This window comes from Sus scrofa, chromosome 1, assembly GCF_054392235.1.
Source record: "Sus scrofa isolate SSC_HxYL_T2T_F1_AM1 chromosome 1, Sscrofa_HxYL_maternal_Yorkshire_Landrace_v2.0, whole genome shotgun sequence".
Taxonomy (NCBI): domain Eukaryota; kingdom Metazoa; phylum Chordata; class Mammalia; order Artiodactyla; family Suidae; genus Sus; species Sus scrofa.
The window spans coordinates 175,257,045-175,284,806 of NC_139383.1; the positions used below are offsets into that span (position 1 = coordinate 175,257,045).

At 47.6% G+C, this 27,762-nt stretch overlaps 2 protein-coding genes across 8 annotated transcripts in view; one reads left to right on the forward strand and one right to left on the reverse strand.

Moving 5' to 3' along the window:
• Window positions 1-22,025, forward strand: part of MAP2K1 (mitogen-activated protein kinase kinase 1) — an 87,476-nt gene extending 65,451 nt beyond the window's left edge. For both annotated transcript variants that reach the window (NM_001143716.2, XM_084974954.1), the window contains 6 exon segments: window positions 12,988-13,112; window positions 16,095-16,296; window positions 17,791-17,855; window positions 19,814-19,875; window positions 20,277-20,322; window positions 20,992-22,025. In NM_001143716.2, coding sequence (NP_001137188.2) covers window positions 12,988-13,112; window positions 16,095-16,296; window positions 17,791-17,855; window positions 19,814-19,875; window positions 20,277-20,322; window positions 20,992-21,105 — 614 coding nt within the window. In that variant the 3' untranslated portion in view covers window positions 21,106-22,025.
• SNAPC5 (small nuclear RNA activating complex polypeptide 5) lies at window positions 1-27,723 on the reverse strand. 6 transcript variants are annotated; one of them, XR_014812522.1, is made up of 5 exons: window positions 27,599-27,723; window positions 26,319-26,408; window positions 24,734-24,864; window positions 7,694-7,812; window positions 1-2,465 (listed from the first exon to the last, which is right to left on the reverse strand). XR_014812522.1 is itself a non-coding variant. In XM_084972069.1 (4 exons), the coding sequence occupies exons 1-3, from the start codon at window positions 27,686-27,688 to the stop codon at window positions 24,751-24,753; spliced, it is 294 nt and encodes a 97-aa protein (XP_084828195.1). In that variant the 5' UTR covers window positions 27,689-27,723; the 3' UTR covers window positions 7,438-7,812; window positions 24,734-24,750.
• Between the last annotated feature and the right edge of the window lie 39 nt (window positions 27,724-27,762).

Consider the following 27,762-nt stretch of genomic DNA (forward strand, 5'->3'; position numbering starts at 1 on the left):
TTTGCTGTGCAAAAGCTTTTAAGTTTGATTAGGTTACATTTGTTTACTTTTGCTTTGATTTCTTTTGCTTTGAGAGACTGACTTAAGAAAACGGTAGTGTGATTTATGTCAGAGAATGTTTTGCTTTTGTTCTCTTCTAGGAATCTTATGGTGTCATATCTCATGTTTCAGTTTTTAAGCCATTTTGAGTTTATTTTTGCACATGATGTGGGGGTGTGTTCTAACCTCATTGATTTACATGTGGCTCTCCAACTTGTCCAACACCCCTTGCCGAAGAGACTGTCTTTTTCTCCATTGTATGCTCTTGCCTCTTTTGTCAAAGATTAATTGTCTGTAGGTATGTGGGTTTATTTCTGGGCATCTGTGGCTGCTTTTGTGTTGTAGTGGCAGAGTTGAATAGCTGCTTGTGAACAAGATTGTGTAGCCCTCAAATCCTTAAAATATTTGCTCTCTGGTTCTTTATAGAAAAAGCTTCCTGACTGCCGAGTTAAGGGGCAGAAGAATCCCCTGGCTGAGGATGCTTTAAAATTTAAGCAGGAAAGTTGGCTTTAAGTTGATGAGCTTTAGGTTCTTCATGAAAACATGATATAGGACCTGGGTAGGAGAGAGGGCATTTCTCTGGCCCTGCAGCTCCGAGAGGAATTAGCTCCAAAGGTTTCTCCTCCTGTGGCAGGAGGCTATGGGTCTCATTCATGCAAAGCTGACCCAAGTACTAAGGCTGTGAGTTCAGGGGGGTGTGTGTTGTGTGGGTGGAGGCTTAGGATACAGCTCTGCTTCATGCCATTTAAAGCAGTGATTTCCATTGCCAGCCCACCATGCTTCTTAGCCCCCTCTCATTATCAAGATCTTATTTTGATTAAGACCCTGAAGAAGCATTACAGGATTTAGTGCAGAATTCATACAACTTAGCCTGTAAATAATTTCTGCCTTGCAGTTGCTGGCTGATCCCGATCAGTAAGAACAGTTTAAATTAAACCTCAGCTTGTTCTTCCCTTTCTTCTCCCACACAATGCAGTGTGTACCCTGCCTGATCTTATGCCCAGTACTGAGTTAGTAGCCTGGGCCTGCAGAATACTGAGCAAGCCAACCTAGATTTTTGAGGGGATGCCCAGCCAGGCTGTAATCGGAATAAGCTGCCATGGCTTTCTTTAGAGCTAGACTCGTTTGTACCTTTGGGCCCCCCTACTTGGAGGACCCTTCAAAAGAGTTTCTCATTGCCCAGGATGAAGAGTTTTGTAAACACAGGGAGCTCTCAGGGCAGAATGCAAGTTAAGCCTTCTGTAGAGGCTATGAGAGAGTTTTTGGATCCTAGGCCTGGGGACAGCTGGGGATCTCCAGGGCACTTCACAGCCTCTGAAGGAATGGGGTCCTTGCAACAGTCAGGATTTCAACCTCTAAAGTCTTCCTCTTGCTTCATTCAGACTTGCTGTTGGCACCGATGGGCAAGATCTGAAGTGGCCCAAGTTTGTTCTTGTTATACAAGCTGTTGGTGGCAGACTCACGTGGAATAGATTTCTGAGCAGCAGCTTCTATGACCCTTGTAAGGCACTGTCCTGCCTGCCTGGGCTTTCCTGGCCCTGCCAGGCTTCCCTGAGGAAAGTCAGGGTGGCCCATGAGGCTGTGCACAGGGCTCTGTCCTGAGCCATCCCCTGTCTGTGGCAGAGGAGTGGCATCTGCGCCTCCACCCATAGGCTGCCTTGGTGTCCAGGGGTGGCCCCGGCTGCACCTCTGCTGCCTTTGCCCACCAGTCTCATCCCCCAGCCATGTGGTGACAGCCTCAAGGGGGCGGTGAATTCACAGGGAGAACTGACTCCTTTGGTCTCTGTCTAGACTGCCCCCACCTTAGAGATGGAGAGAAACAGGGGCTGATTAGTAGCTGGAATCCAGTATGCGGTTTCTGGTTAAAAATATGAGTCACATTCTCTAGAATTACCTCAGTGTGAGACCCACAGCCATGGATTATGCCTCCAGATGAATTTGGTTCTTAGCATCTCAAGCAAGCGAGGCAGATGGGCCGTTGGAGGAGGGAGAATGCTTCCTCAGATCTCCTTAGGGAAGCATCGCGGAGGAGGTGGTATTTGGGTTGAGCTTTGCAGCATGGGGAGAAGTTATGCAGGTGTCAGTGTCACCAAAAGGAAGTCCAGGTAGAGGGAAACCCGTGAATCGTGGTGACATAGAGGCAGGAAAACACATATGTGTCCTTGGAGGAAAGAGCAAGTCATTCTGGGTGTCTAGAACAGAGGATTCCTGGTGGTGAGTGGCGGGAGTTAGGTGAGGATTAGATGAGGCACTTGATGAGGGTCTTCACTGCAGTGCTCAGGGCCTGGACTCTGTTCTGGGCAGTGGGCAGCCGAGGAGCGCTCCTGCACAGGGAAGGAAGGCGAGCTGTCCTTTGAGGAAGAGGCCTCTGGCTGCCGTGGCTAAGGTAGGGGGGAGAGGTCAGGTAGGAGGCTGTTGCCACAGTTCTGGAAGAAAGAACCTGGGTCTGAGTCAGGGTAGGCACTGAGTGGAGGGCGAGGAAGATGCGGGTTGGAAGAGTTTATCCCAGAAGGCTCTGAGAGCAGAGGCCAGGCAGGTGCTGGTGTGGACGGATGGGAAGGACAAGGGAAAGGACCTGGAAGGTTTGTCCCCTGGCCCTCTCCAAGGCAGGTGGTGGAAGGGACTTGAAGCCCGAGGCTGTGCCTTGCTCCCTTTAGAAAAGGGCCAGTGACCCCAGGCTGAGAGGTGATCCCAGGAGGGCTGTGTCCTACTCCTTCTCCCATCACAAAGCCTCATTCCTGAGGAGGATCCTGGGCCCAGGAGAGCCGGTTTGACTTGGAAGTCTGGTGACATGGTGACCAAAGAAGGGGCAGATTTTATTAACTACTACCCAGCCACGATGGGGCCCAGCTCACCAAGCCCAGCACTGGAGGGTGACAGCGGAGAGTCTAGTGGTGCACATCAGCTGGAGAGTGGGAGCCAGCATTAGGCTTAATAGCACTGAATTAAATTAGAAACAGATGTAGTAGGATTTTCTTTTTCCATTTTGAAACAGCACATTTCAAAACTTATTGTTGGAGATAAGTGCCTGCTACCTTGTGAAGTGGGAGGCAGAGTCCTCAGAAAGCTGCTACCCACCAGGTGGGCTCAGAGCCACTGCCTCCCTTTCCCTTTAGTATCCCGACTGCTGACAGAACTTTAGGGAAGGTTCCCTCTGGCTCAGCCTTTGGCTCCCTGAGTGATCCTGTCAGAGTCCTTCATCATCAGTGAGCCTCACTTTCATTCATTTAAGGGTATCTCCCTTCTCCATCTCCTGGAACTGTCCTCAGGACCAGATGAAGAGCAAATTCATGGACGATGTAATAACAGCGTCAAGTTTGTGGCATTTAAAAGCCTGTTAAACCTAAAATGCTGGGTTCCTAAGAAGCTTGTAGTCTTAGAGAAGCAAGATTATGTCTTAAAAATCCAATAAAAGATTTATGAGTGAATTAACCTAAGGTCCTGGTATTTGCCTTAAGATATTTGCTCCCTCCCACTCCACAAAGAAAACAAGATGGATGAAACAAGACGGGCTAGATAACTGTTGAAGCTGGTGTTGGGTACATAGTTACACTCTCTTACTTTTGAGAATGTTTGGACTTTTTTAAGAGAAAAAAATTTAAGGAGGTAAAAAGGAGGTAGCAAGTATCCTGACATGACAAGTGACATACATGGTGAGAGCTCCCGGGAGAAGGGAGCTTTGTGGGGGTGCAGTGGTCAGGAGGGGCTTTCTGGAGGAGGTGGGAGCTGGGCTTTGTCTCAGTGAGGATTCTTTGTTACAAGTAACAAACCAGCTTGAGTCAGTGTAAACACAACAGAAGACTTCCTTATAAGGATCTGAGGGCCCTTGGGCAACCCAAGGACCAGATGTTGCCAGTGCTCAGGAAAAGACAGGCCAGGGACAGAAGGCCACTGGGATCCCAGGCAGCCTCTTTCCACTTTGGGCCACGTTCCATGTGCTCTGTGGCTTGACTTGCTCTGCTTCTCTGTCCAGGAGTAGGGAGAAGATCCCCCCCCCCGCCCCGCCCCACAGCTCCCAGTGAGGGTCAGGTCCAACCCAGACACAGTCCATATTCAACCCGACCCTCTTAGCCCAATTCCCAAGCCTTGGGTCTCCTAACAGAACTTGCCTGGTGTAAATAGTTGGTGGAGCTCCCTCCTTGCCTTCAATAATCAAAAAGACCAGAAGGATGGTGGGTCGTATATGAACACAGAAATCATCTGAATTAGAGAGTAGCAAAGTGAACAGCTCAGAGACAGAAACATGCAGGAGACCATTGGGGAGCAGCGTGGATCTTCCTGGCACCGATGAGGGACATGTAGGTAGGAGCCAGACTGAGCAGGACCTGATTCTTTATATTGCCTGTATTTTTCTTAAACAAATATTAGCTTTTATTTTCTTTCCAAGCTTCAAGAGCCATTGAACTTTAAATTCTGTGTTTGACACATACAGTTCTTATTTATTGAGCCCTTAATACCTACCATCAAGCAAGAATTACCATTCCTACCTGACAGACAAGGAAACGGGTTCAGAGAGGCTTTGTACTTTGGCCGGGGTCACACAGCTCATGCATGGTAGAGCTAGGATTCAAATCCAGATCTGCCTGACTCCAGAGTTGGTGCTGCCATTTCTATACCACATTATACACCTAAATGTAATTTTTGATGCCAATTAATGACAAGAACCAGTGGATATTAGGATTCTTGGTTGTTAGTGAACATGCATTAGCTCAAATATTGAGGGGTTTTTTTTGAGGGGGGGTGCTTTTTAGGGACACATCCGCAGCATATGGAGGTTCCCAGGCTAGGGGTCCCAGCTAGCTATAGCTGGTGGCCTATGCCACAGCAATGCCACTTACAGCAACGCCAGATCCTTAACCCACTGAGCAAGGCCAGGAATCGAACCTGCATCATGGATCCTAGTTGGGTTCATTAACTGCTGAGCCACAACAGGAACGCCAAAAGAGGTTTTTTGGTTTTGTTTTGGCTTAGCTAACCAAACCCCAGGAAGAATAAGAATGCAGGTGGCCTTAGGGATAATTGTGTCCAGGGACTCAAATGCCATTAGCTGTTATACTTCAATTAAGATACACAATCAGTCCTCTGTACCCATATCCTTGGATTCAGTCAACCCGCGAATCGAAAATATTTGGGAAAAGATAATTCCAGAAAGTTCCAAAATGCAGAACTTGATTTACATACCATTTACATTGTATTTACAACTATTTACCTTATGTTAGGTATATAGGAGGATGTGCATAGATTATGTGCAGTTACACCATCTTATATAATGGGCTTGAGCATCTGCAAATTTTGGTATCCATGGCAGGGGGTGGAGGGGGTGGTTCTGGAAACTGTTAATGTGCTCTCGTTTGTTTCTCTTCTGATGTTGCTTTATTCTCTTGGGCCAACTGTCGCTACCACATGGGAACCATCCCCTCCTACTTTTAGTCTTGTTATCAGGGAGGGAAGAGGTTTTCCCAGCTTCGGTTGGGAAATCTCAAAGAAGAGCTCTAACTGAACTAATACAGGTCATGTGCCCAGACCTGCTGGATCACCATGGCCAGGGGTTTGGGGAACTGTGAGTGACCCATCCTGCGTCAGGGGCCTGCCCTGTGGCCAGGGGACATGGTTCTGATTGTCAGTCTCCACCTGTAGCAGTTGGTTGGAGTCAGTGAAGGGGCATGTCTCCCAAAGCCAGTGTATGTGGTGGGGGAGGGTCCTTCTCAGTGCACTGCACATGGAACGCCTGCTCCGTTCAGCTTGCTTTTGTTCTTACTTGGCAGACACATGCTTCTAGGTGTTTTCTTTTAGGGCCTGTCCCAAGCTAAGCTAGGAGTGACCAGTGAGTGGCCTCTTGACCTCCTTCCCAGACTTCACTGGGGAATCATGCTGACTCTGACACAGGTACAAATGGTAATCCCTTACTTTAGTGGAGCTTGTCGCAACCCTATAACTGTGGTGATGTTACTAGAAATTCTCTCCCATGCTCATTTAAAAATAAACAGATTTCTTACTTATCTCTACCTTTCATTTTTCCATTGTCTTTTTTTTCTCTCCTCCTGTGAACAAAATTAGCTTTCAGCAGGTCAAAACAGGTTTTTAGCTAATTTCTCTTTCTTGAATTACAGATGACAAGCATCCAAGTTAGCCAGCACTGTTTTCCTGCCCGCAGGTGGCTTATTAGCTTTGTGATAGATTGCATATTTGCTTGTCTTTGAAGTCTCCTAGGTAGTCTGAAAGAGGGAAAATGTTATGTGTGGTTTTTGACAACTGGCTTCTATTGAGTCTTAATTTCCATATCTATAAAATGGGGCTACTTTGCCATATATATATATATTATTTTTTTTGTCTTTCTGCCTTTTCTAGGGCCACTCCCGCAGCATATGGAGGCTCACAGGCTAGGGGTCCAATCAGAGCTGTAGCTGTCTGCCTTTGCCAGAGCCACAGCAACTCAGGATCCGAGCCACGTTTGCAACCTATACCACAGCCCATGGCAATGCCGGATCCTTAACCCACTGAGCAAGGCCAGGGATTGAAACCGAAACCTCATGGTTCCTGGTTGGATTCGTTAACCACTGCGCCACGATTGGAACTCCCTGCCATATATTATTATGGGGTCATTAGAAATAAGAAATCAGGGCATTTCCCTTGTGGCGCAGCGGAAATGAATCCGACTAGTATCCATGAGGACATGGGTTCAATCCCTGGCCTCGCTCAGTGGGTTAAGGATCCGGGCGTTGCCGTGAGCTGTGGTATAGGCCAGCAGCTGTAGCTCCAATTCAACCCCTAGTCTAAGAACCTCCATATGTCACAGGTGCAGCCCTAAAAAGCAAAAAAAAAAAGAAAGAAGGAAATGAGAAATCAGGGAATCCAGGATCCATAACCTCTTCCTCACTGCTGCCTCTTCTCCTCTTTTTCCTCCATCTTTCTCTCCCCCCCTCCCCTTCTCTGTCTTTAGTGTAACCTCTATATGTTTGCTGTGGCTTTTGTTACAACCTGATTAAATTTTTTTTTTTTTTTTTTTTGTCTTTTTGCCATTTCTTGGGCCACTCCCGTGGCATATGGACATTCCCAGGCTAGGGGTCTAATCGGAGCTGTAGCCACCGGCCTACACCAGAGCCACAGCAACGCGGGTTCTGAGCCGCGTCTGCAACCTACACCACAGCTCACGGCAACACCGGATCGTTAACCCACTGAGCAAGGCCAGGGATCGAACCCGCAACCTCATGGTTCTCAGTCGGATTCGTTAACCACTGTGCCATGATGGGAACTCCTAAAATTTTTTTTTATTACTCAAATGAATTTATCACATCTGTAGTTGTATGATGATCATAACAATCCAATTTCACAGGATTTCCATCCCACAACCCAAGCACATCCTCCCACCCCCAAACTGTTTCCTCTGGAGACCATAAGTTTTTCAACCTCCTCTCGTGTTTATTTGTCAGCATCTGTGTACCTTTGGGGTCAGGAATCAGCACTGCCTTTGCAGAGAGGGGAACATAAATGTAGAGAATGAAGGCTTTTCAAAACTAACAAATCTTGGGGAGGGCAGAAAAATTAAAATGCAGTTGATGGACTTAGTTGCAAAAATCTTAAAAGTGGAGAGATAAAAATAGCTGCTTGTTAGGACCTGGCACACATGCTCTGAAGGCTCACTGTTTGAACTCACTTGTTAACCAGGAGGTGAGGTGGGAAACAATCTCTGGTTCCCGCTATCAGCACGTCTCCTGCAGTTAAACTTGTCAAGGAGGATAATGAGCTGGATCTTCAGAAGGAAGCATTCACTCACTAGACCAGAGCAGAGAATTATTTTCTCTCAAACCAGATTGTAAGGATTTCAGCGTACCCCAAGTCAGAGTCTGTTCCCAGATAAATCTTATTTCATCAGTAATGTGAGTGACCCCCCTCTCCCAACTACAACTTTTTAAAGAATGGAGATACAATTGACATGTAACATTGTCAACACATGCATTGATTTGATATGTGTAGTTGGTGAAGTGATCCCCACAATGTCTAGTGGTCATCTAACATAGTTGAAATTTTTTTCTTCCGATGAGAAGTTGAAAGGTTTGGTTTCGCAGCTTTCAGATACACAGTATTGTGTTAACCGCAGTCGCTGTACACTACTTCCTCAGGACTTACTTTTCTTATAACTGGAAGTTTGTGCCTTCTGACCCCCTTCACCCACAGCTTAATAACGGGCTTTTCTGAAACATAGGAGTACAACTCACTATGGTTTGCCATTTGCTCTATTGTTTAGACTCAGATTAGCTAGGCCCTGGCTTAAACAATCAAGAACCTATGGGTTCTACTCTAGCCTCTGCCATCAGCTCACTTGGTAACCTTGATGGATAACTCCCAGACTCTGGGCCTCAGTGTTTCTCATCTGTGCACTGGGGTTTATAATGCTTACTTCACAGCACTGTCGTGAGGATTAAAGAAGACAGTATACTTAAACAGCCTGGCATCGTAGGTGCTCAGTGAAACAGCCATTGCGGTGTCTTCCTGGGTTGGCTGGCATCTTGTTATTTGTTGGATTCTCTCTCTCCTGGTGGTGAAAACCTGGACAGGAATTTGTCCTTTTTACTCATAGCTCAGTGCAGGCACTTTTAAAAGTGTTTATAGAATAATCAAGGGACTCCACTGAATTCCTTAATCCAGAGAGGGGTGGGAAATGCTCAGAAATCAAGTTAAAATCATGTGCTCATGGGGGAAAAAAAATCACTGTTTGAACAGTGATTATTTCTGGGGCAGAAAATATCAGAGAAGAAAACACTTTCTTCCCATTTACTTATTTATTTTTTTCATAAAACCACCTTGTTCATTTTTGAAGGAGGGTTTGCCCATCTTCATTGTTAGAAATGCTGGGCCAATGCTGAGTATCAACCCTTAGCATCTGTAGGTTTCCTAGGGAAGCTTGTCAGCCTGAGAGCCTAGAGGGTGGTGGTGGATGCTTCCTCAGGAGTGCAGCACATCCCGCCGTGTGCTAGGGCTCTTCTCAGCCTCACCCTCCTGATAATCAAGGCTCAGAGAGGACCCAAGGCCTAGAGAGGCCTCAGGAAGTAGAGAGGGTCTGGGCCTGTGGTTTGAACAAAGATTGGTGTCGCTGCGAGGGGAGATGTTGGCAGTTGCCCAATTAAACCTCCCAGGGATTCAGAGCAGCAGTACTTCATGTCGGTGGGGAGGGGAGACTCAGAAGAACCAGGCCCATGGACGTAGAGGTGGAAGGCAGGTGGGGAAGGGGGGTGTTCTAGATGTAGGGATCAGCACAAAACCAACACAGGGATGCAGGCAGTCCTGCTCCAGGGGAGGTGGACATGGGGACACGTTGTGGCCAGAAGTTGGAGAAGTAAATAGGACTGCAGAGGGCTTGGGAAGAAGGCAGGCCCAGGGGCCTGGACTGTACTCTAAGGCAGACGGGAGCCACTGCAGGCTCTGTGCAGAGGCTCTCTCACTGGAGGCATGCTGGTTGCTGTGAAGGATGGACTAAAAGGGAAGATTCTGGGGACGAGAGCAGAGGAGGGAGGGACCGCGGTTGTGGGGAGCAAATGCTGACAATTGAGGAAACAATCTCTCTGGCCTTATCTGACATGTTCCTCTTTTCTGCCCCCAGAGAAAAGCCTGACTTGGCTGGGGCTGCCTGGTGACTCCAGCCACACGCTCGGGGATGGAGGGGTTGAGCATGCTTAGGTCTCCAAGCAACTTCTTGTCAGGCCTTCAGGGTCACCTGGAGGGGCCGTGTGCATGCGCTTGGCCTCCAGGACGGATGCGGTCCAAGCAGGGCAACCTCTCTGAGGGTTTCCTCTGCTCCCCTCTGACCCCGTCCCCCACTGATCTCAGTAGCCTTCCAAGCAGTGCTGTTCCTTGTTCCCGGGGGCGGGTTGGGGAAGCGGGAGCTGACAGCCAGGGAGGGAGGAAAGCGGTGTTATATAAGTTTGCAAAAAAGGAGGCTGGCTTGCCATGTGAATAGAAATCAGATACAAGGACAGTCACAGAGGCACTGCAGCCACTCCTGAGCTGCAGCAGCTGTGACCTGGAAAGATGTCTGAACAGCAGGGGAAGTCCCTGGACCCTGGGAGAGGGCCGTGTCTGGGAGGGAGGGCACATCTGGTGCTGTGAACTGCCAGTCTTGGGGGGCAACCCGTGAGAGAATTGGTCTTTGTGATCCTGTAACGTTCATGCTGTTTAAATGCCCACAGTTCATATGATTGGTCCTGGTCTCCATCTGGTGAGGTTGTAAGAGCTGAGATTGTTATCACGGCTTTACTGATAACACAGACCATGGGTTGGAGAAGTGAACGCACTTGCCCAAGGCTGCCATAGAGCAGGTGGCAGGGCCAGGATTTGTTTTTTTTTTTTTTTTTTCCTTTTTGGCCACAGCATGTGGAAGTTCCCAGGCCAGGGATAGAACCTATGCCACAGCAGTGAGCAGAGCTGCAGCAGTGCTAACACTGGATCCTTAACCTGCTGAGTCACAGGGGAACTCCAAGGCCAGGGTTTGCATACAGGTCCCTTGTCTCTGTAGCCAGTGCTACTGTTTGGCTTTATAACAGGGCCTAGCAGGTCATTTCCAAACAGGCTATGGGAACATTGGAAGGTGAGGGTGCTCTGGGCTTCCTGGTCCAGTCTCAGGGATGAAAGGCGGGGACGTGGGGTGGAATATGGGAGGGAGGCTCATGTTGGAGTGCCTAGTATGCTGTCCCCTCCAGGCAAGCATTGCCCAGCTCCTCCAGCTCTGTCCTGTTACTCAGCATCATTTTCTACACAGAGCTCTGGCCTCTGGGGTCAGGTGTCTGTCCTCTGTTGGAGAAGGGCCACAGCGCTGTGGAGATGAGGACCTCGGGCTCCTCTGTGGGAAGTGTTTTTTGGGGCCTGTCCTAGCACCAGCCTTGGAAGAAAACAAAAGTTAGTCCCTGAGCTCCTGAAGTTTATAATCTCCCCAGTGCTTAAAATAATTCCCCAGGAGGCCAAATAACTTACTCCCTCACTTCATCCAGGCCATCGCTCAAGGGTCATCCCCTCACGAAGGCCTTCCCTCATCGCCGCATCATAGCAGCACCCCCCCTTACTGTCTGGGCTCTTACATGATTTTGTTACTTTCTTCATGGTACTTGAGACCACCTGACACTACATGTTGGTTTGTCATTTTGGTTTTGTCTTCTCTTTACACTAAAGCATAAGCTCCGTGACGGTGGGAACTAGATTGTTTGCTCACTCTCATGTCTGTGGTATCTGCGTGGTGCTGGCATGTTGTAGGTGTTTGGTGGACATTAGAGGAATGAGTGATATGGCAGCAGGGTGGGTGCGGAGAGGACTGGTCCAGGCATCTGAAGGTTGGAATTTTGGTTGCCGCTCTAGTTTTTGCTGTGGGAGCTCAGTCAAGTCCCTGGACCCCTTTGGCCCTTAGACTGTTTGTTTCCCCCATGAAGGGGAGGAACCAGATGCCCTCTAAGGCTACTTCCGATGCCTACATTATGAGAATCTATATGGCAGACACTAGGGATTGTCAAAGGGTTTGGAAAGATCCCATATCCTGTGCTGTGGCATCTTATGACACATTGAGGACTAGGTCTTAGAAAGACAGTACCCATGCTCTGCGTGCATGTGGGTGTACATGGTGAGTTTACCTCCATTCATTCACAGGCATCTCGGAGCACCTGCTGAGTCAGGTATTGTCCTGGTGGAGCCGGTGGCGGGTGGAGGGTATGATGGTGACCACATCCAGGCTGGGGTGGTAAAGGGCCAGGTGGAGGTGGTCAAGGGAAGGACCTCCTGGGACATGAGAAGGTGATGTTCTGGTTTTTTTTTTTTTTTTTTTCATTTTACCCTTGGTAAGGTACTTAAGTGGACCTGTTAGAATCTGCTTAAGAATAAATAAACACATTCATATGATTGTTGAAGGAGAAAATAATGAAATGTTAATAGTGGCTCTAGTAGGTTGGAATTACAGGGATTTTGTTTTTTCCCTCTGATTCTCCAGATGTCCTATACTGTGTATTACTTCTGTCAGAGATTCCCTGTCAGGGTTTATGATGTTGTTCCTGGGTTTGGCCTACTCTTGAGTGGGCCTCATTGTTTGCTGCCTACAAAGCCCTGGTCTTGGACCTTTATCAAGTCCCAGCCTCAGTAAGTGAGAATTCTTGGTTCTGTTTTGCCTACTTCACAGGGCAGTTGTTTGAATCTGAGGAGATGGGAGAAGAAAAACATTTGAGAATTGACCTGTCTGCAAAGGGAAGGGCCAATGGACTAATACTGGTGATGGGTGCCAGGGTGGCAAGTGGGCCTGGGTTGGTGCTGAGGCACTGCCTTGACCACAAGGAGCAGCTTTCAGGCCTTCCAGTTCTCCGGCCCCGGCAGTCAGAGACTCCCTGGCTAACAGGGAGATGCAGCTATGCAGGCTGTTAAGGAAGTAACCTCAGTGAAAGAAAAAGAGTCAGCTCCCATCCCTGCCACACATATTCATAAAACCCACATGCTCTGCTCTTGGTACCAAGGCTAAGAGTAGGAGTTCCTGTGTTCATCCCATCCCTCTTTAGTCTTTGGTCTGTAGCTTCTGCAAGCATACAGGTCTTACTATTTCTTCCTCTCTTATGATCCATTGATAGGATATTGTGTCGTACCAGCAGGGGCGGTTGAAGCAACAGTCTTTAAAATCTTGATTATGCGTGGTAGCTGACTCCTTCCTATGGTCATCTGGCCAGGTCTGGATTCTCCAAGAATGGCTTTCTGTCTTGCTTTTACAGGACCTTGTCATTCCTTGCTGACAGTCCTTTCTCAAACCCTGAATGAGGGGGGTGATAGGGACCTTGGTGTCCAGTGTTCATAAGTCAAGGGCTGGCTCTGTGGGGCCAGCATGTGTCATGGGCTTCATGGTCAGGGCTGATCTGTCTAGGGAGTGCTTACCTTCCTCTCTCCAACTGTGTCAATTCTCTACTTTTCTGCTTTTTTTTTTTCTCCCTACAGATGTCAAGCCTTCCAACATCCTAGTAAACTCCCGTGGGGAGATCAAGCTCTGTGACTTTGGGGTCAGTGGGCAGCTCATCGACTCCATGGCCAACTCCTTCGTGGGCACAAGGTCCTACATGTCGGTATGAGCACCTCTTTCTATTTTTTGAGCTTCTTGTTTGGACAGGAATAGGAGCCAAATGGGTGCTTTCCCCTGTGGAGCCAGAGCCTTATGCTAGGTGATGGGAATGGGGGGTAAAAATGGGAGGTGAGGCATTGTGGTCCCTAACACAGGGAGCTAGCCTAACAGGGTTGCAGCCTAACACGGACATGGTCTCAGCCTTTCAGAGGCCTCACAGCATAACTGGGGCCTAGGGCCCTGTCTCTGGAAGAGGGTGGACCACAGCCTCGGCTGTCCCCGGCACTTGTATGTTTCCCAGAGCGTGGCTTCCTTTCTGAAGACAATGAGCTCCATCTACCCTCAGGCCCTCTGCTGATTGTCTTCAGACCCTCAGACTGACATGCTCCCACCCCAGATTGCCCCCTTTCTCTTCCATTAGCAGTAAATGGCATCACTGTTGCCTTGGTTACCCAAGGTAGAAACCTGAGCATCAGCCTGTAATCTCCCTTCCCGGCTCCCCATCCTTTCACCCCTTCTCCTGTGAGTCTGTTCAGAATTGTCTCCCTGTTCCAGCCTTTTCTCTCCCTCCTGGCTGCATGTCTCCCAGTTACCTGCCCGGTTCATCACAGCACACCTACCTGGTCCCCTGGCTGGAGTGTCTGCTCTAGTTCAGCCGACAACCCTCACTGGGGCCTTCCCTCCTGCTTCCAGCTCCGCTGGCTCCCGCTGCCACCCATGCCTGCGACAGCATCAGCATATTCTCTTGCTTCCCCTGCATGACCAGCTCCCTGAGGGGCGTGAAGAGGCCTGTAGAGGTGTCTGTATCCTAAGGGTCTGGCTCAGGGCCTGGCACAGGGTTTGGGGAATGCTTGGCTTTGGCAGTGGGTGAATGTTTGGTTGACTGAATGGGTAGGTAAATGGATAACACGCTTCTGAGAAGGATTCAGAAAAGGAAATGTTGCTCTGGTGAGCGCGGGCGTGCAGCAGAGTAGAGGAGTGTTAGTTGGAGAGAGCAGGAATTGTCATGGAGGTGGGTAGGAAGAGCTGGACCGCACTGGGGAGGGGCTGGCACAGGGGCTCGGAGCATTTTAGCACGTAGTGTTTTAGGGGCACTTTTCAGAGCACTTTGACATGCTGGAGTGAACCTGTTAGATTTGTATGGCTGTCCCGTAAAGGTTAGTGTTCCTGTGGTAGGGGCCCTCCGAGAACAAAGGGAAGGCAAAGTGCACAACCAGCATTTGTGCGCATGTGCGCAACTTTGTGGCGGTGTGACATAATCCGTATCCACGTGCAACTCTGTAGCTTAGACCATCCAACCAGAATTTACAGAATGTGTGTTACCTTATAAGGGGGACAAAGGGACCAAAGTGTAAAAGAAAAAAATAATGGGAGGTGTATAAGACAGCGCTCCGCTGCATTCGGGGCTCAGCCGTTGGATATGAATCCACTGAGCCAGTGCTGGTATGGATAAACGCTGTTTCCTGGCAAAAAGCTTGGTGTCCTATCTCCCTGTATGAGAATCCTGCAACATTCCCATTCTAGAGATGAGGAAATCTAGACTCAGGGAGGTGAAGTGACCCGCCCAGTTCACCGGGATTGAAAGCTAGGCCCCCTCCTTGCCAGTCATTCTTATACCGCATGCCCTCACTTGCCTCTTAGGTAAGACGGCTGCTCCTGGCCTCCCTGTGTGAGATCATGCTCACCTCCTCATTCCTTCTTGCCTGGCCTCTACCCACACCATGACTCCAGTCACTGGCAACACCACTCGCCTGGCACTAACCCACATCCTCACCCACTCCGTTCCAGTGACCTGCTGTCTTTAAGAGACATGAAATCCACGGGCTCTCCAGCTTCTTCCCTAAATGTTTAAAAACTGAGCAGCTAGCACCCTGGGCCACTCAACTCTCAAGTTCACAATTAGTTAACAGACCCTAGGATGTACTGATCGAGGGTTTAGTGATTAGGATTTTTGTGCACATGGTTGGCTCCAAAATAGTTAAGTGTTAAAGTTAAGTGAAAATCTTACTGGAGATATTAATTTGGTATCTAAATAAATGTATGTTGGTCAGAATAAAGATCTTTTTAGTAGGGTTCTTGAAATACATGTATTATTTCAGTTAACGGACAATAAAAATAATGCTTTGTCTAGCAGTATATACTTTTTTCTCTTTGACTATTCCTACCAATAACAGCTTGTACTTGCATAACATTTTGCAGCATCTAACATATATTTTCATTTGATACGACCTTCTCAGTACCCAAGTGAGTAGAGCAGGTATTTTGTTATGTTGTAACTATCATCATTAGTGCCATTTTATAGATGAGGAAACTGAGGCTCAGGACCACATAGCTTATAAATCCCAGACTTTGGACTTGAACCCAGGTCTCCTCACCCCACAGCCATTGCCTTTTTTCCATTCCATGTTGTCCAAGACCAGTGAATCCATGGCAGAGCTGGTTTTAGAATTTAACTCTCCTCATTCTCAAAGCCAGTATTCTTTCTCCCCACTGATACCTGACCCATGTTCCAGAAGCTTCATGTTTTGGATTCAGGTAACAAGATGAGCTTCTCATGCTGGGCTTTGGTCAGGCTGTCCTGCACATGCAAGACAGCGACCAGAGTGGGCAGAGCTGGAACCACAGCTGAAGTGCAGCCAGAATCCAGCTGGGTTGGATGCTGTTAGTTGAGGGTAGGTTGACACAAGTTAGGAGATGTTAGAGCCAAGATTTGGTAGACACAGTATTTGGGGGCAGGTGGGAAGCCAAATTAAAGAGGTTAGTGGAAGTCCTGAAATAGGATGTGCGCTCTTGGGAGGAAGGGACAGAAGAAGATAAAATGCATCAGCAGACCTAGGGCTGTAACCAAGCAGGACAGCCCACTCTCTTGCAGTGCAAGCAAGCCTCAAAGGGGCAAGAAGTCCCAGGCAGTCACGAGGACTCCCCCATCCCTCTTCTGTGTGAGCCAGGCCACTCACAGGTATAACTGTGTCTGTCTCTCCTGCAGCCAGAAAGACTCCAGGGGACTCATTACTCTGTGCAGTCGGACATCTGGAGCATGGGGCTCTCTCTGGTTGAGATGGCGGTCGGGAGGTATCCCATCCCTCCTCCAGATGCCAAGGAGCTGGAGCTGATGTTTGGATGCCAGGTGGAGGGAGATGCAGCTGAGACACCACCCAGGCCAAGGACCCCGGGGAGGCCCCTCAGCTGTGAGTGGCCTAGTGTGTCCCCATCTTGGACTGTGGGTGGTCCTTTACTGTCAGGGGTTTTCTGGGGGACTGGTTCCAGCTCTGGATGCCAGGCTGGGGGGAGGAGGGAAACAGAGCAGGTGTCTCCAGGTGTAGGAAATTGTCATTACTGACACCTTCCTAACATTTGTTGAGTACTCACTGTGTTCCTGGCACTGCGCTCAGTATGTGTATTATCTCATTTTAAAAATCATGCTTTTTTAAGGTAGGTTTGTTTTGTTTTTTGCTTTTTAGGGCCACACCCATGGCATATGGAGGTTCCCAGGCTAGGGGTCGAATTGGAGCTACAGCGCCGGCCTACAGCATAGCCACAGCAATGCCAGATCCAAGGTGCGTCTGTGACCTACACCACAGCTCATGGCAATGCTGGATCCTTAACCCGCTAGGTGAGGCCAGGGATCAAACCCGCAACCTCATGGTTCCTAGTTGGATTCGTTAACCACTGCGCCACGACGGGAACTCCAAAATGCACATTTTAAAGTGTACAGTTCAGGGGTTTTTAGTATATTCCTCCATGTTGTACAACCGTCACACTATGTAATTCAAGAACATTTCCATCACCCAGAAAAGAAACCATCTCCATTAGCAATCACTCCCAGCTCCCCCACCATATCCCCCCGCAATCACCAGTCTACTTTCTGTCTCCATAGATCCGCCTAGCGGCTTCTACATGTAAGAGCAGTCGTGTGTGAGCACAGTTATAGTCTCCATTTTAGACACGAGGAAACTGAGGCACAGGGCGCTCGACTTGCCACACCCAGCTGTGAGTGGCCCAGGCTGACTGTGAGGTGGCGAGCACAGAACAGCACTGCCTGCCTTTCCCAATTGGAAAGTGAACCTGGCACTCGGAAGAGCCTGGCCCAGCCTTCATCTTCTGACGTAGTTCCTGCCAGGACGTTCCTATCTGACTAGGGAGACCTGGGCTTGACCTCTTAAGAGGCCCCCATGGGAGTGGGCGTGTATGAAGGGAGAAACAGGGGCAGGGATAGCTGATGGGGAGGGCCATTGAAAGAGCTGATGGCTGGGGCTCCTAAGTCTGGCCCATGACTCTGGGGTGTAAAAGAAAGAGACGTAAGTTCAGGGAGAATTAGAACTAAGTTCTTGAGAATTATTTGTCTCATTTGCTCCCCTTTCAATGTCAGGAAGGGAAGAAAGGCAGACAATTTTTACCCATCTCTACTTTACAAAATTCAAAACTAAGCTCAGTGGTCAACTGATTTGCCCAAATTCAAAAATCTGAGATGTGGCAGAGCCCAGGCTCATACCTTGGCCCAAGAACACTGTGGCTTTTGCTGGTCCCCTCTGTGTTCAGGCCTTATCTGTGCTCTTCTGTCTCTTTATATTGTCTATGACTCTGTTCTAGTCCCTAGGATCCAGGCCCAACCCCTAGGTTCATAGTGGCAAATAACCTTGAAAATTGTTTTCTTTTCTCTTTTCTTTTTTTTAAATCTGTAGCTTATGGAATGGACAGCCGACCTCCCATGGCAATTTTTGAGTTGCTGGATTACATAGTCAATGAGGTAAGTCCTGCATGGTTCTTTGACCTTGGAATGTATTTGCTTCTCCTAAAAAAAAAAAAAAAAAAACATACACACCTCACAGTTTGGGAAACTTTTGAGTTGCTTCCACAGTTTGGACTGCTTGGGCTTCATGATCCATTGTGTCCTGCTTTGTGCATCATGCCCTTGGAATTGAGCAGCTGGTTTAGAGGCTGTAGGAATCCCTTCCCCAGGGAACATCTTCAGGAAGCTGCAAGTCCCCCCTCTCTAATCAGGAGCCTCTACCTGCTTATTTCCATCCTTTCTCTCACTGTCCAAGAATTTCTTGTGCAGTTAGCATGTGCTAAACACTATGGGGTGGCATTAGGAATGAGGTGAAATCCAAAGATGGAAAAACAAATTTTGGGTCTTGAAGACTGTTAGATTGTGTAGGGGAGGCAAGACAAATGCATATGTAACTACAGTGTATGGTTTTCTCTATATAAAGCAATGAATATAAAGTGACACTATAGGAGTTCCCATCGTGGCGCAGTGGTTAACGAATCCGACTAAGAACCATGAGGTTGCGGGTTCGATCCCTGGCCTTGCTCAGCAGGTTAAGGATCTGGTGTTGCGGTGAGCTGTGGTGTAGGTTGCAGACGTGGCTCGGATCCTGCGTTGCTGTGGCTCTGGTGTACACCAGTGGCTACAGCTCCGATTTGACCCCTAGTGTGGGAACCTCCATATGGTGCGGGAGTGGCCCAAGAAATGGCAAAAAGATCCTGCTGAATAGCATTGAGAACTTTGTCTAGATACTCATGTTGCAACAGAACAAAGGGTGGGGAAAAAATGTAATTGTAATGTATACATGTAAGGATAACTTGATCCCCTTGCTGTACAGTGGGAAAAAAAAAAAAAAAGAAATGGCAAAAAGACAAAATGAAATAATAATAAAAAAAGTGACAGTGTAGAAATAGATATGGGTTACACATCAGGATAGTGACATCCTGGGCAGTCTGGGAGTCAGCTTATAAGGAAGCTGCACACAGCCCCAGCACAGGTCAAAAGAAGGGTGGGTGATGTTTCCTGGAGCATGAGCAGGGTGCCTGGGGGCCTTGTCCTGTGTGACCGCCAACATACATCCTGGAAAGACAAGAGCTAGTGCCAGTGTTCTTGCTCTGATCCCTGCAAGCAGCCTCATTCCTGGAGTGTGTGCGCAAGTAACATTCTTCTACATACAGCCTTTTGCCACTATTTTAAAATTTATTAAAAAAAATTTTTTTTTTTTTTTCAGGGCCGCACTTGCAGCACATGGAGGTTCCCAGGCTAGGGCTCAAATCGGAGCTGTAGCCACCGGCCTACGCCACAGCCACAGCAATGCTGGATCCAAGCCCTGTCTGTGACCTATACCACAGCTCACGGCAACGCTGGATCCTTAACCCACTGAGCGAGGCCAGGGATCAAACCCACATCCTCATGGATACTAGTCAGATTCGTTTCCACTGCACCACAATGGGAACGCCTCATAATGTTTTATTAACCTTTCTGTGCCCCTTTAGGGCTCAGTAGAGGGATAAACATTTTATTAGTTAGCCAGCCTTCTTTGACTTCCCTAGGTGGTGTCCCCCTAGCTGCTGCTACTGTAATTGGTGGTTGTGTTTCCCTGCCGCTGTCCCAGATGTACAGTGGTAGAGCCTTAGGGCTATAAAGGGTCCCAGAGATTGCTTAGGCCACACCTCCTCATTTCATAGAAGAGTCAGAGGAACAGTGATTAATTCAGTCATTGAACGCACTTGGTCTGAACACTGACATGGCTTAAGTGCTAACTGGTTTGAGAGACTGATGGTTCCAGCAGGGTAACCTGGTAGCAGCCCTTGGCCTCTCAGCCCTGACTTTCCTGGATTGGCTAAGCGCAGCACTCCCCAGAGGGGGAGTCAGGGAGGGAGGGATGGGTGGAGCAGGAAGCCAGGCATTTCTTATGTTTTCACATGTACTTGCAGCCTCCTCCCAAACTACCCAGTGGAGTATTCAGCCTGGAATTTCAAGATTTTGTGAATAAATGGTAAGTCAGTCACCTCCTTGTTCTCTTGGTTTTGTCAGTCTCCCCACCCATCCTGGGGAGTACAGCTTTGCTCTTTCCCCTTCCTCTCATGATTGTTAAGCTGTTGCCCTTATTCCAGAATGCCAGGACTTAGGTAACCTGACTATAGCAGTGGGTAAAATAGCTGCTGCACCTGGCACTTTCTGTTCAGGAATTGGCATATTGCCTTATGGCACTAGTTTAACTTAGCAGGTATCTAGTAAGCTACTATGAGTCTGACGCTGCTAAGAACAGCAAAGTAAGGCTCAGGCACTCCTCCCCAGAGCCTGTGGGGTGTGGGGAGGACAGGCACGCACACGTAAGTAACCTGAATTAGAACCAGTGGCAGGCAGTAGCTCTCACATTGTCTTTCTTCCTTTAAGCTTAATAAAAAACCCTGCAGAGAGAGCCGATTTGAAGCAACTCATGGTAAGTCCATTTATTTCAGATTCTTACACTATCGGCTGCACAGTCATCTGTTCTCCTATGATCCATCATTTCCCGAGCCCATCCATACCTTGCTCTGCCTTGACCACTGTGGTCCAGCTGACCTGGGGGCTGCAGGACACCAAACATGTCTCCTCTGTCCTCGCAGCAGTTTACTGGAAAAGCTGGGGGTGACCCTGCAGCTGGTGGAGTCCAGGGAAAGAAGGGCCAGCCCATCCCTGCAAGGGGACAGGGTCTTTTTCTAGTACTGATTGGCTTACCTTATATTCAGCATCCTCCCCAAGTAATTCTCTGCTGTCTTCTACTTGGTGGCAGTGGCAGGGGGAGGAGAGGGAAGTAAAGCTGTAACTGGACTCACATGCCATGTAGAGCCTGGTCAGTGTAACATGTGCTTTCAAGTCTATCAGTTCCTTTGTACCTTTAGCAGCCCTGTGAGGCATGTAGGTGGAGCTACTGTCCCCATTTCACAGCGGGAGTGGGCTCAGGGAGGGGGTGGAACTAGCAGAGCCTAGCAGAGCAGGGGCTTTAAGCCTGCAGCTGCCCAAGGGCAGGCTCCTGGAGCTCCTTCCAAGTGCAGCACAACCTCCAGACTCTTGGATTTTCCTTCTTGGTTCTTTTTAACACAGTTTCTCTCCATTTTCTCACATACAGGTTCATGCTTTCATCAAAAGATCTGATGCTGAGGAAGTAGATTTTGCAGGTTGGCTCTGCTCCACCATCGGCCTTAACCAGCCCAGCACACCCACCCATGCGGCTGGTGTCTAAGCATTTGGGAAGTGGCAGAGTCCCCTGCCCAGTGGCATGTCATGTTGCTTCTGGGCCTCTTTCCCATGCCTGTCTCTGTTCAGACGTGCATTTCACCTGTGACAAAGGATGAAGAACATAGCATGTGCCAAAATCCTATTCGTGTCATTTTTAATATTATTGTCCTTCTTATTACTACTGTTATTCCCCTAAGTGGATTGGCTTCGTGCTTGGGGCTATTTTTGTGTATGTCAGTGATCAGAACATGTGCAGTGCTGAATTACAGTGAAACTTTGCTGACTATGGGCAGTCATTCTTACTGAAAACTGCACTGCTCTCCCACACCGTGACTGGCTGGCCGCCTGTATTTTCAGGATTCTTTGACACTTGGTGGTACTTCATTCTTGCCAGGTATACCTTCTTTCTAATTGAGTAGGAAGGGCCCTGTAAGATCCTTCACAGGCAGTGCATGTGAAGCATGCTTTGCTGCTATGAAAATGAGCATCAGAAAGTGTTTATCACATTATTTTATTATGGTTTTGCTTTTGGTGTAGAAAACAGCAATTTCCATCAAAATCTAGCCAGAGCCCTTCACTGCCATGATAGCTGGGGCTTCACCAGTCTGTCTACTGTGATGATTTGTAGACTTCTGGTTGTATTTCTATATTTATTTTTAAATATACTGTGTGGGATATTTAGTGATATGTCTCTTTAAGTTTGAATTAGTGTTTCTAAAATGGTGGAGTTACTTTGAATGTTACAAATGGATCAAGGCATTAAAATGTATGAGATTTATCTTTCCCCAAATTGAAGTACTGATGCTATTGTAAACAAAAGTGTGTATAGTGCCTAAAAACTGTATGAAAATCCTTTTACCATTTTAATCCAGATATTTAACAAATCTAAACTCTTATTCTAATAAATACACTATCAAATTCAAAGGATGAAAGATATTTCTACTTTTATGGTAGGACCGTCAATGTCTCCAGTATCTAAGAAATCAAATGATTTAACCACACATTACTGAGAGGGGAAAGGCAAAGACAGGAAGGAGGCTGGAAGGCGGAAATACCACAGTGAGGACAAGTTCAGTGCTCTGGACTAATGGGGCTTCCTGTAATTCTAATCTTTGGACTTTGTCCAATTCTTCTTTCCAAGCACACTTACCATCCAACCACCTTTCCTATGGATCTGTGGATAAAGCCCACTGATTGCTTCCATCTCCTCATACAGGGGAAAAGTAGTAGTTGGGGGTGGCCGGCACTCACAGGAACACCTGGTTGGCACTGGAGCCTCTACCCAGTCCTGGGCTGTGCTGCTTAGTTCCACCAAGCAGTGGCCTCTCCACCTTCACCAGTTACTCTTTTTTTTTGGTCTTTTTGTCTTCTTAGGGCCGTACCTATGGCACACAGGTTAGGGGTCCACTGGAGCCGTAGCTACTGGCCTACACCAGGGCCACGTCTGCGACCTACACCACAGCTCATGACAACGCTGGATCCCCAACCCACTGAATGAGGCCAGGGATCAAACCCATGTCCTCATGGATGCCAGTTGGGTTGGCTAACTGCTGAGCCACGATGGAAACTCCAACACCAGCTATTCTTGACACACCTTCCTAGACAGCAGAAACATGCCTGGCACTCGCTTTGTCATGCCTGGGGGATGGCAGTAAAGCCACAGAAAACAAAGCCATGTCCCAACCAGCTACTCTTCTTTCTTTGAAAAGTAACTTTTGAGATTTTGGCATACATGAGACTGCCTGGTCAGCGCCCCTTCCCTATTTTCTTCTTTGAATAGGCAGTTGATAGAAAACCAAAAGAAAGATATAATTAGAAGACCTATTTAATTTTCAAATTAAAAGAGAACCTGGGTAAATGTCCTGAGCAGGTAGTTCTACTTTGGATCTACCAGAGCCTGAGATAAAGCCAAGATTTTAAAAACTGGCCAGGGCTATATATACAGCTGCCTCAGCCAATCATTTTTTTCTTGCTGGGAGGATAACATCTGTTCTAAGTGAACAGTCTAACTTACATGTTTTCTACATATGTTCAGAGGAGGTTCCAGACCTATACCCTCCTCACACTGGGGATCTTTTACTAACAGAGAGAATGACACCACTGAAAATGCCTCATTAAAATGTGCACACTAGGGAGTTCCTGTCGTGGCTCAGTGGTTAGTGAACCCAACTAGCATCCATGAGGACGAGGGTTCGATTCCTGGCCTCGCTCAGTGAGTTAAGGATCTGGCGTTGCTGTGAGCTATGGTGTAGAGGTCACAGACACGGCTTGGTTCTTCCGTTGCTGTGGCTGTGGGCTAGGCTGGCGGCTACAGCTCTGATTGGACCCCTAGCCTGGGAACCTCCATACACCTGGGATGCAGCCCTAAAAAGACGACAAAAAAAAAATTTGCAAATTATGTCTTAGGAGGAAGGAATGGTTAAACCTGGCGTTCTAACCTGGCCAGAATTGACAGCCAACTTTTCTAGCTCTTAAAACCCCTGCTCTATTTGAAATTAGACCCCAAAATGTATACCTGGATGCTTTTTATTGCAAAGCAATTTTCACACTGTGTTTTCCAAGAAATCTGCCTATTTAAATTTCTAGCTACTTCCTGTAAGAGTAGCTCAAAATAACTTTAATCAAATGATTAACAAATATGTTCATGCTGAAACAGTTACGTAAGAAGCTCTGCTTGAGGAGGTTGTTTTTGTTTGGTTTTTCAGTTGCTTGGGCAGGGCAAATTACTTTTATGAAATTAAGCAACTGCTTAACTGTATCTTCAGTGAAAAGGAGACAGTATGCAGAAATCAATCTCAATTTCAAATATGAAGTTTAATAACTCTGTAACTCTGTTTAACAATTCTGTAACCATCATCTCTTTATTATAAAAATCCAGTCTTCCAAGACGAGTATCCCTCATCAAATGGCACATTTCCTCTCTAAGTTCAGAAGTGGGGTTTACACCACCCCACTGTGCTGTTCATCCCAGAGGAGGAACTGATGCCTTTCTGTTGCTGCCTGGAAATCAGCAAGCTGCATGACAGCTATTTATCTATAATTTATTTCTAAGCACATTTTACCATAGTGATGTCGCAACCTAGATGTGATGACAGCCACACAAAGCATGTTAGTAGGCAGTGTTTTGCGATGTCACTGAGAGGTGGCAACAGCATGTGCTCTCAAGTGGCCCTATGTCCTCCTTGCATCTTTCTCTCCCAGACTTGGCTTTGCTCTACTCACAAGGGTTCAATGGCAGGCAAACAGCCTTTAATTGGTTTTCTTAAAAGAGGCATTGTTAATTGGAAAGGCTGGCTTGTATTTAAACTCTGCCCTTTTTGCAAATGCCAGACTTTTTCGAAAGCATTTCAGAGTAAGTTTTCTGTTTTGAACACAATTACTGATTCTGACCAGAATACAAACACAGTACCACCCATATTTTGCAATACTAAAACACTGCATCTCTGCATTTCCATATGTCACGAATTTTTGTTAGAGCATTCTGAAACTTGAGTTATTGATGGAACCATTTTGACAAATACACATCCTCCTAAAGTTCTTGCTTCCTTTTAAAACAGGCTATAAGGAAGGCCCATGTCAAGAATTCTTTGGAAAAATTTCCTGAGACTTAGAATTTAATTTGTATAACTAACCCTGGCTCTTCTCCCCTTCAGGAATCCGACTCTTCCTCCTCCTCCTCCTCCTCTTCTGGCACATGGCTCCTTGTGCTCAACTCCAGTGCAGTTTGGTTGATTGATGCTTCATTGTCTACATGTACCAACATCTGTTTTAGGCAAGGACATTACAGATTTAGTAGGAAGAACACTGGCGTCAAAACAAATTCTTAACGTTAAAAATAAAATCGAAGTTCCCATTGTGACTCAGCGGTTAACGAACCCGACTAGCATCCAAGAGGACGTGGGTTCAATCCCTGGCCTCGATCAGTGGGTTAAGGATCTGGTGTTGCCGTGAGCTGTGGTGTAGGTCACAGATGCAGCTCAGAATGTGCATAGGCCAGCAACAATAGCTCTGATTTGACCCTTAGCCTGGGAACCTCCATATGCCGTGGCTGTGGCCCTAAAGAGACAAAAAAAAAAAAAAAAAAAAATCAATTGCATATTCATCCCCCAGTTATCACTAAGAAATGTGGCTACTTTTTTCCTATTCTTCCAAATTCTACCCTGACCCCCCCCCACCCCCACTGCCAAAATGGGAGGAGAGTAAATGTCCTAGATCTCATAGAACGGTCCCTGATTTGCAGGGTTCTTACATAAGAATTACGGTGGATCAGATATGCTGCTTTCAAATAGTTTATTTAAAAAACAATTTTTATTATAGTTGATTTACAATGTTCTGTCAACTTCTGCTGTACAGCAAAGTGATCCAGTTACACATATATATACATCCTTTTGTTTCACATTATCCTCCATCATGTTCCATCACAAATGATTCAAAATTTTAAATGCCTAACACATGTGGAAGAACTGCTCAAATATGGTAGATTTAGAAAGATGGTTTTCCTGATTAACCTGAGGGCATCTGGTGAGAGAAGTATACGATGAGGACTATAACTCATTTTTTAGCACTAAAAGCTTTGTAGTTGAGGCTGTACCATTTTCAAGTCCCAACCTTACTTATTCACAGAGCAGAAGAATTTTGACATTTTCCTACAAAGATTTCCGCACTCTTCCCAGTACACTGGAGTGACTAGAGAGACTGGATAAGTGTGAGGATGGAGGCAATATAACAGTATGGTCAACCAAACTTAGCCAGCTAGTAGAAAAATGGACAGTTCCCTGTTTAAAAGAATAACGAAGATTAGCTGGTTTATTAAAGTAGAAAGTTCTTATCAGAACTTCCTAGAGGAGTTCCCATCATGGCGCAGTGGAAACAAATCCAACTAAGGACCATGAGGTTTCGGGTTCTATCCCTGACCTCGCTCAGTGGCTTAAGGATCTGGTGTTGCTGTGAGCTATGGTGTAGATCCACGTGGCTCGGATCTGCCATTGCTGTGGCTCTGTCATAGTCCGGCAGCTGCAGCTCCAATTCGACCCCTAGCCTGGGAACTTCCAAATGCCGTGGGTGCGGCCCTAAAAGGACAAGAAACAAACAAACAAAAAGAACTTCCTAGAGTTATTTGTGCTTGATGATGTAATATACAATTTTTGACCTCCAAGGAGTACAAAAGCAGAATGGACTTTGCCATCTCTCCCTAGATGCACACTTGATTAGGCTTACATCATGTGACTCCTGAGGTGCAGGTTGAGAAGACACCATCTCATCACCTCTTCTAGAATTAATCATTGATTGGAGGGCCAGTTCTTCAACCTAGAAAAGAAAATTGAGGACACTTTCCTAACTATGTTACAGGGATACTAACATGGGTAAAATGGACTGAGCATGCTCCAAGAGGTCAGCATCAAGAAAGGAAGTGAAAACTGATGCTGGAGATGGGTGGGGCTTCACCCACCTTTAGGAATCAAAGCCTCTAGCTCCTTTTCTCCTAGTGTGAACAGGTGGTGCAGCTGAGCTGTGGCTTCCACGCCCCCAGAACTAGCAGCTCAGATGAGAAAACACAATAGTGCCCTCAAAAAGCCAGATGTCTTCTGATGCCACAGGCCTGAGCTTGTCTACCCAGTAATGAGAAAATGAAGGCAGGAAGAAGGGAAAATTGAAGTGTTTCCTGGAGCATAAAGGAATGTAGGCTTTGGCCCTCATACAGGTACTGCGGTAATGACAGAACATTAAGAAGTGCAGGCAATTACATGTACCCTGAGGGAGAGAGTACTGTTTTCACATGTCGCAGCTGGACAATGCATCTTAGTTTACAAAGGGCTTTCATAACCCCCATCTCACTTGGACTTAAAGATTCTCGAGGGGCCGAATAGGAATTAGTAGGAGCGTCTCACTGAGGCGCTAAACGGGGTGGCTTCCGCACAGGTCTGGGAAATGTCCCTGGTGGGTTCCGATTTTGACTCGTCAAGACCGTGGAGTCGGTAACAACTCCGGAAAGAAAAGCTACTGGGGAACTACTTTGTGGCAGGTGTCTTCTCGCAGGACCTCGCTCTCCCGTTGCACAGTGGGAGTACCCGCGAGAGGGTTGGCTTTTGCGACGACAGGGCAGTTCTGAGCGCCCGCACTAATTAGTAGAGAAACTAGTAAATGCTGAGGGGCTCAGGAAGAGAGGCTGGACAGGGGAGGTCTCGGCTAGCCTTCGGGAAGGCACCCTTCGCGCGTGGTGTAGGCCGCCTACGTTTATGGGGCTGTGGGCATCCAGAGGGTGTACTCGCCAAACTTGGATGGCCTCAAACTTGACTTGAGATATCAAGATTCCTCGTGGGTCCATAATCTCAAAAGCAGCCCCCCACGTGTCTGTATGCCACCAGGCAGGGCCCCAACGGCTGTGTGAAGAAAAGGTAGCCGGCAGGAGGCCAGCGCCGCAGAAGCCTGAGTACCGCGTTGGGCCAGGCGTCCCCGAGTGGGAGAATGCAGGAGCGGGAGGAGGGGCGTGGGGTCACCTTAAGCCGGTTCAGCTGGTCGTGCAGAGCCGCCTTCAAGCGGAGAAGCGTCTCCTCCTCCTTGCGCAGCTCCTGAAGCCGGCTCAGCATTGCGTCTCTTCACGACGGCTGCCGACAGGGCGCTCGCTGATGACGCCACCTCTGCACTGCCGGAAACGGAAGAG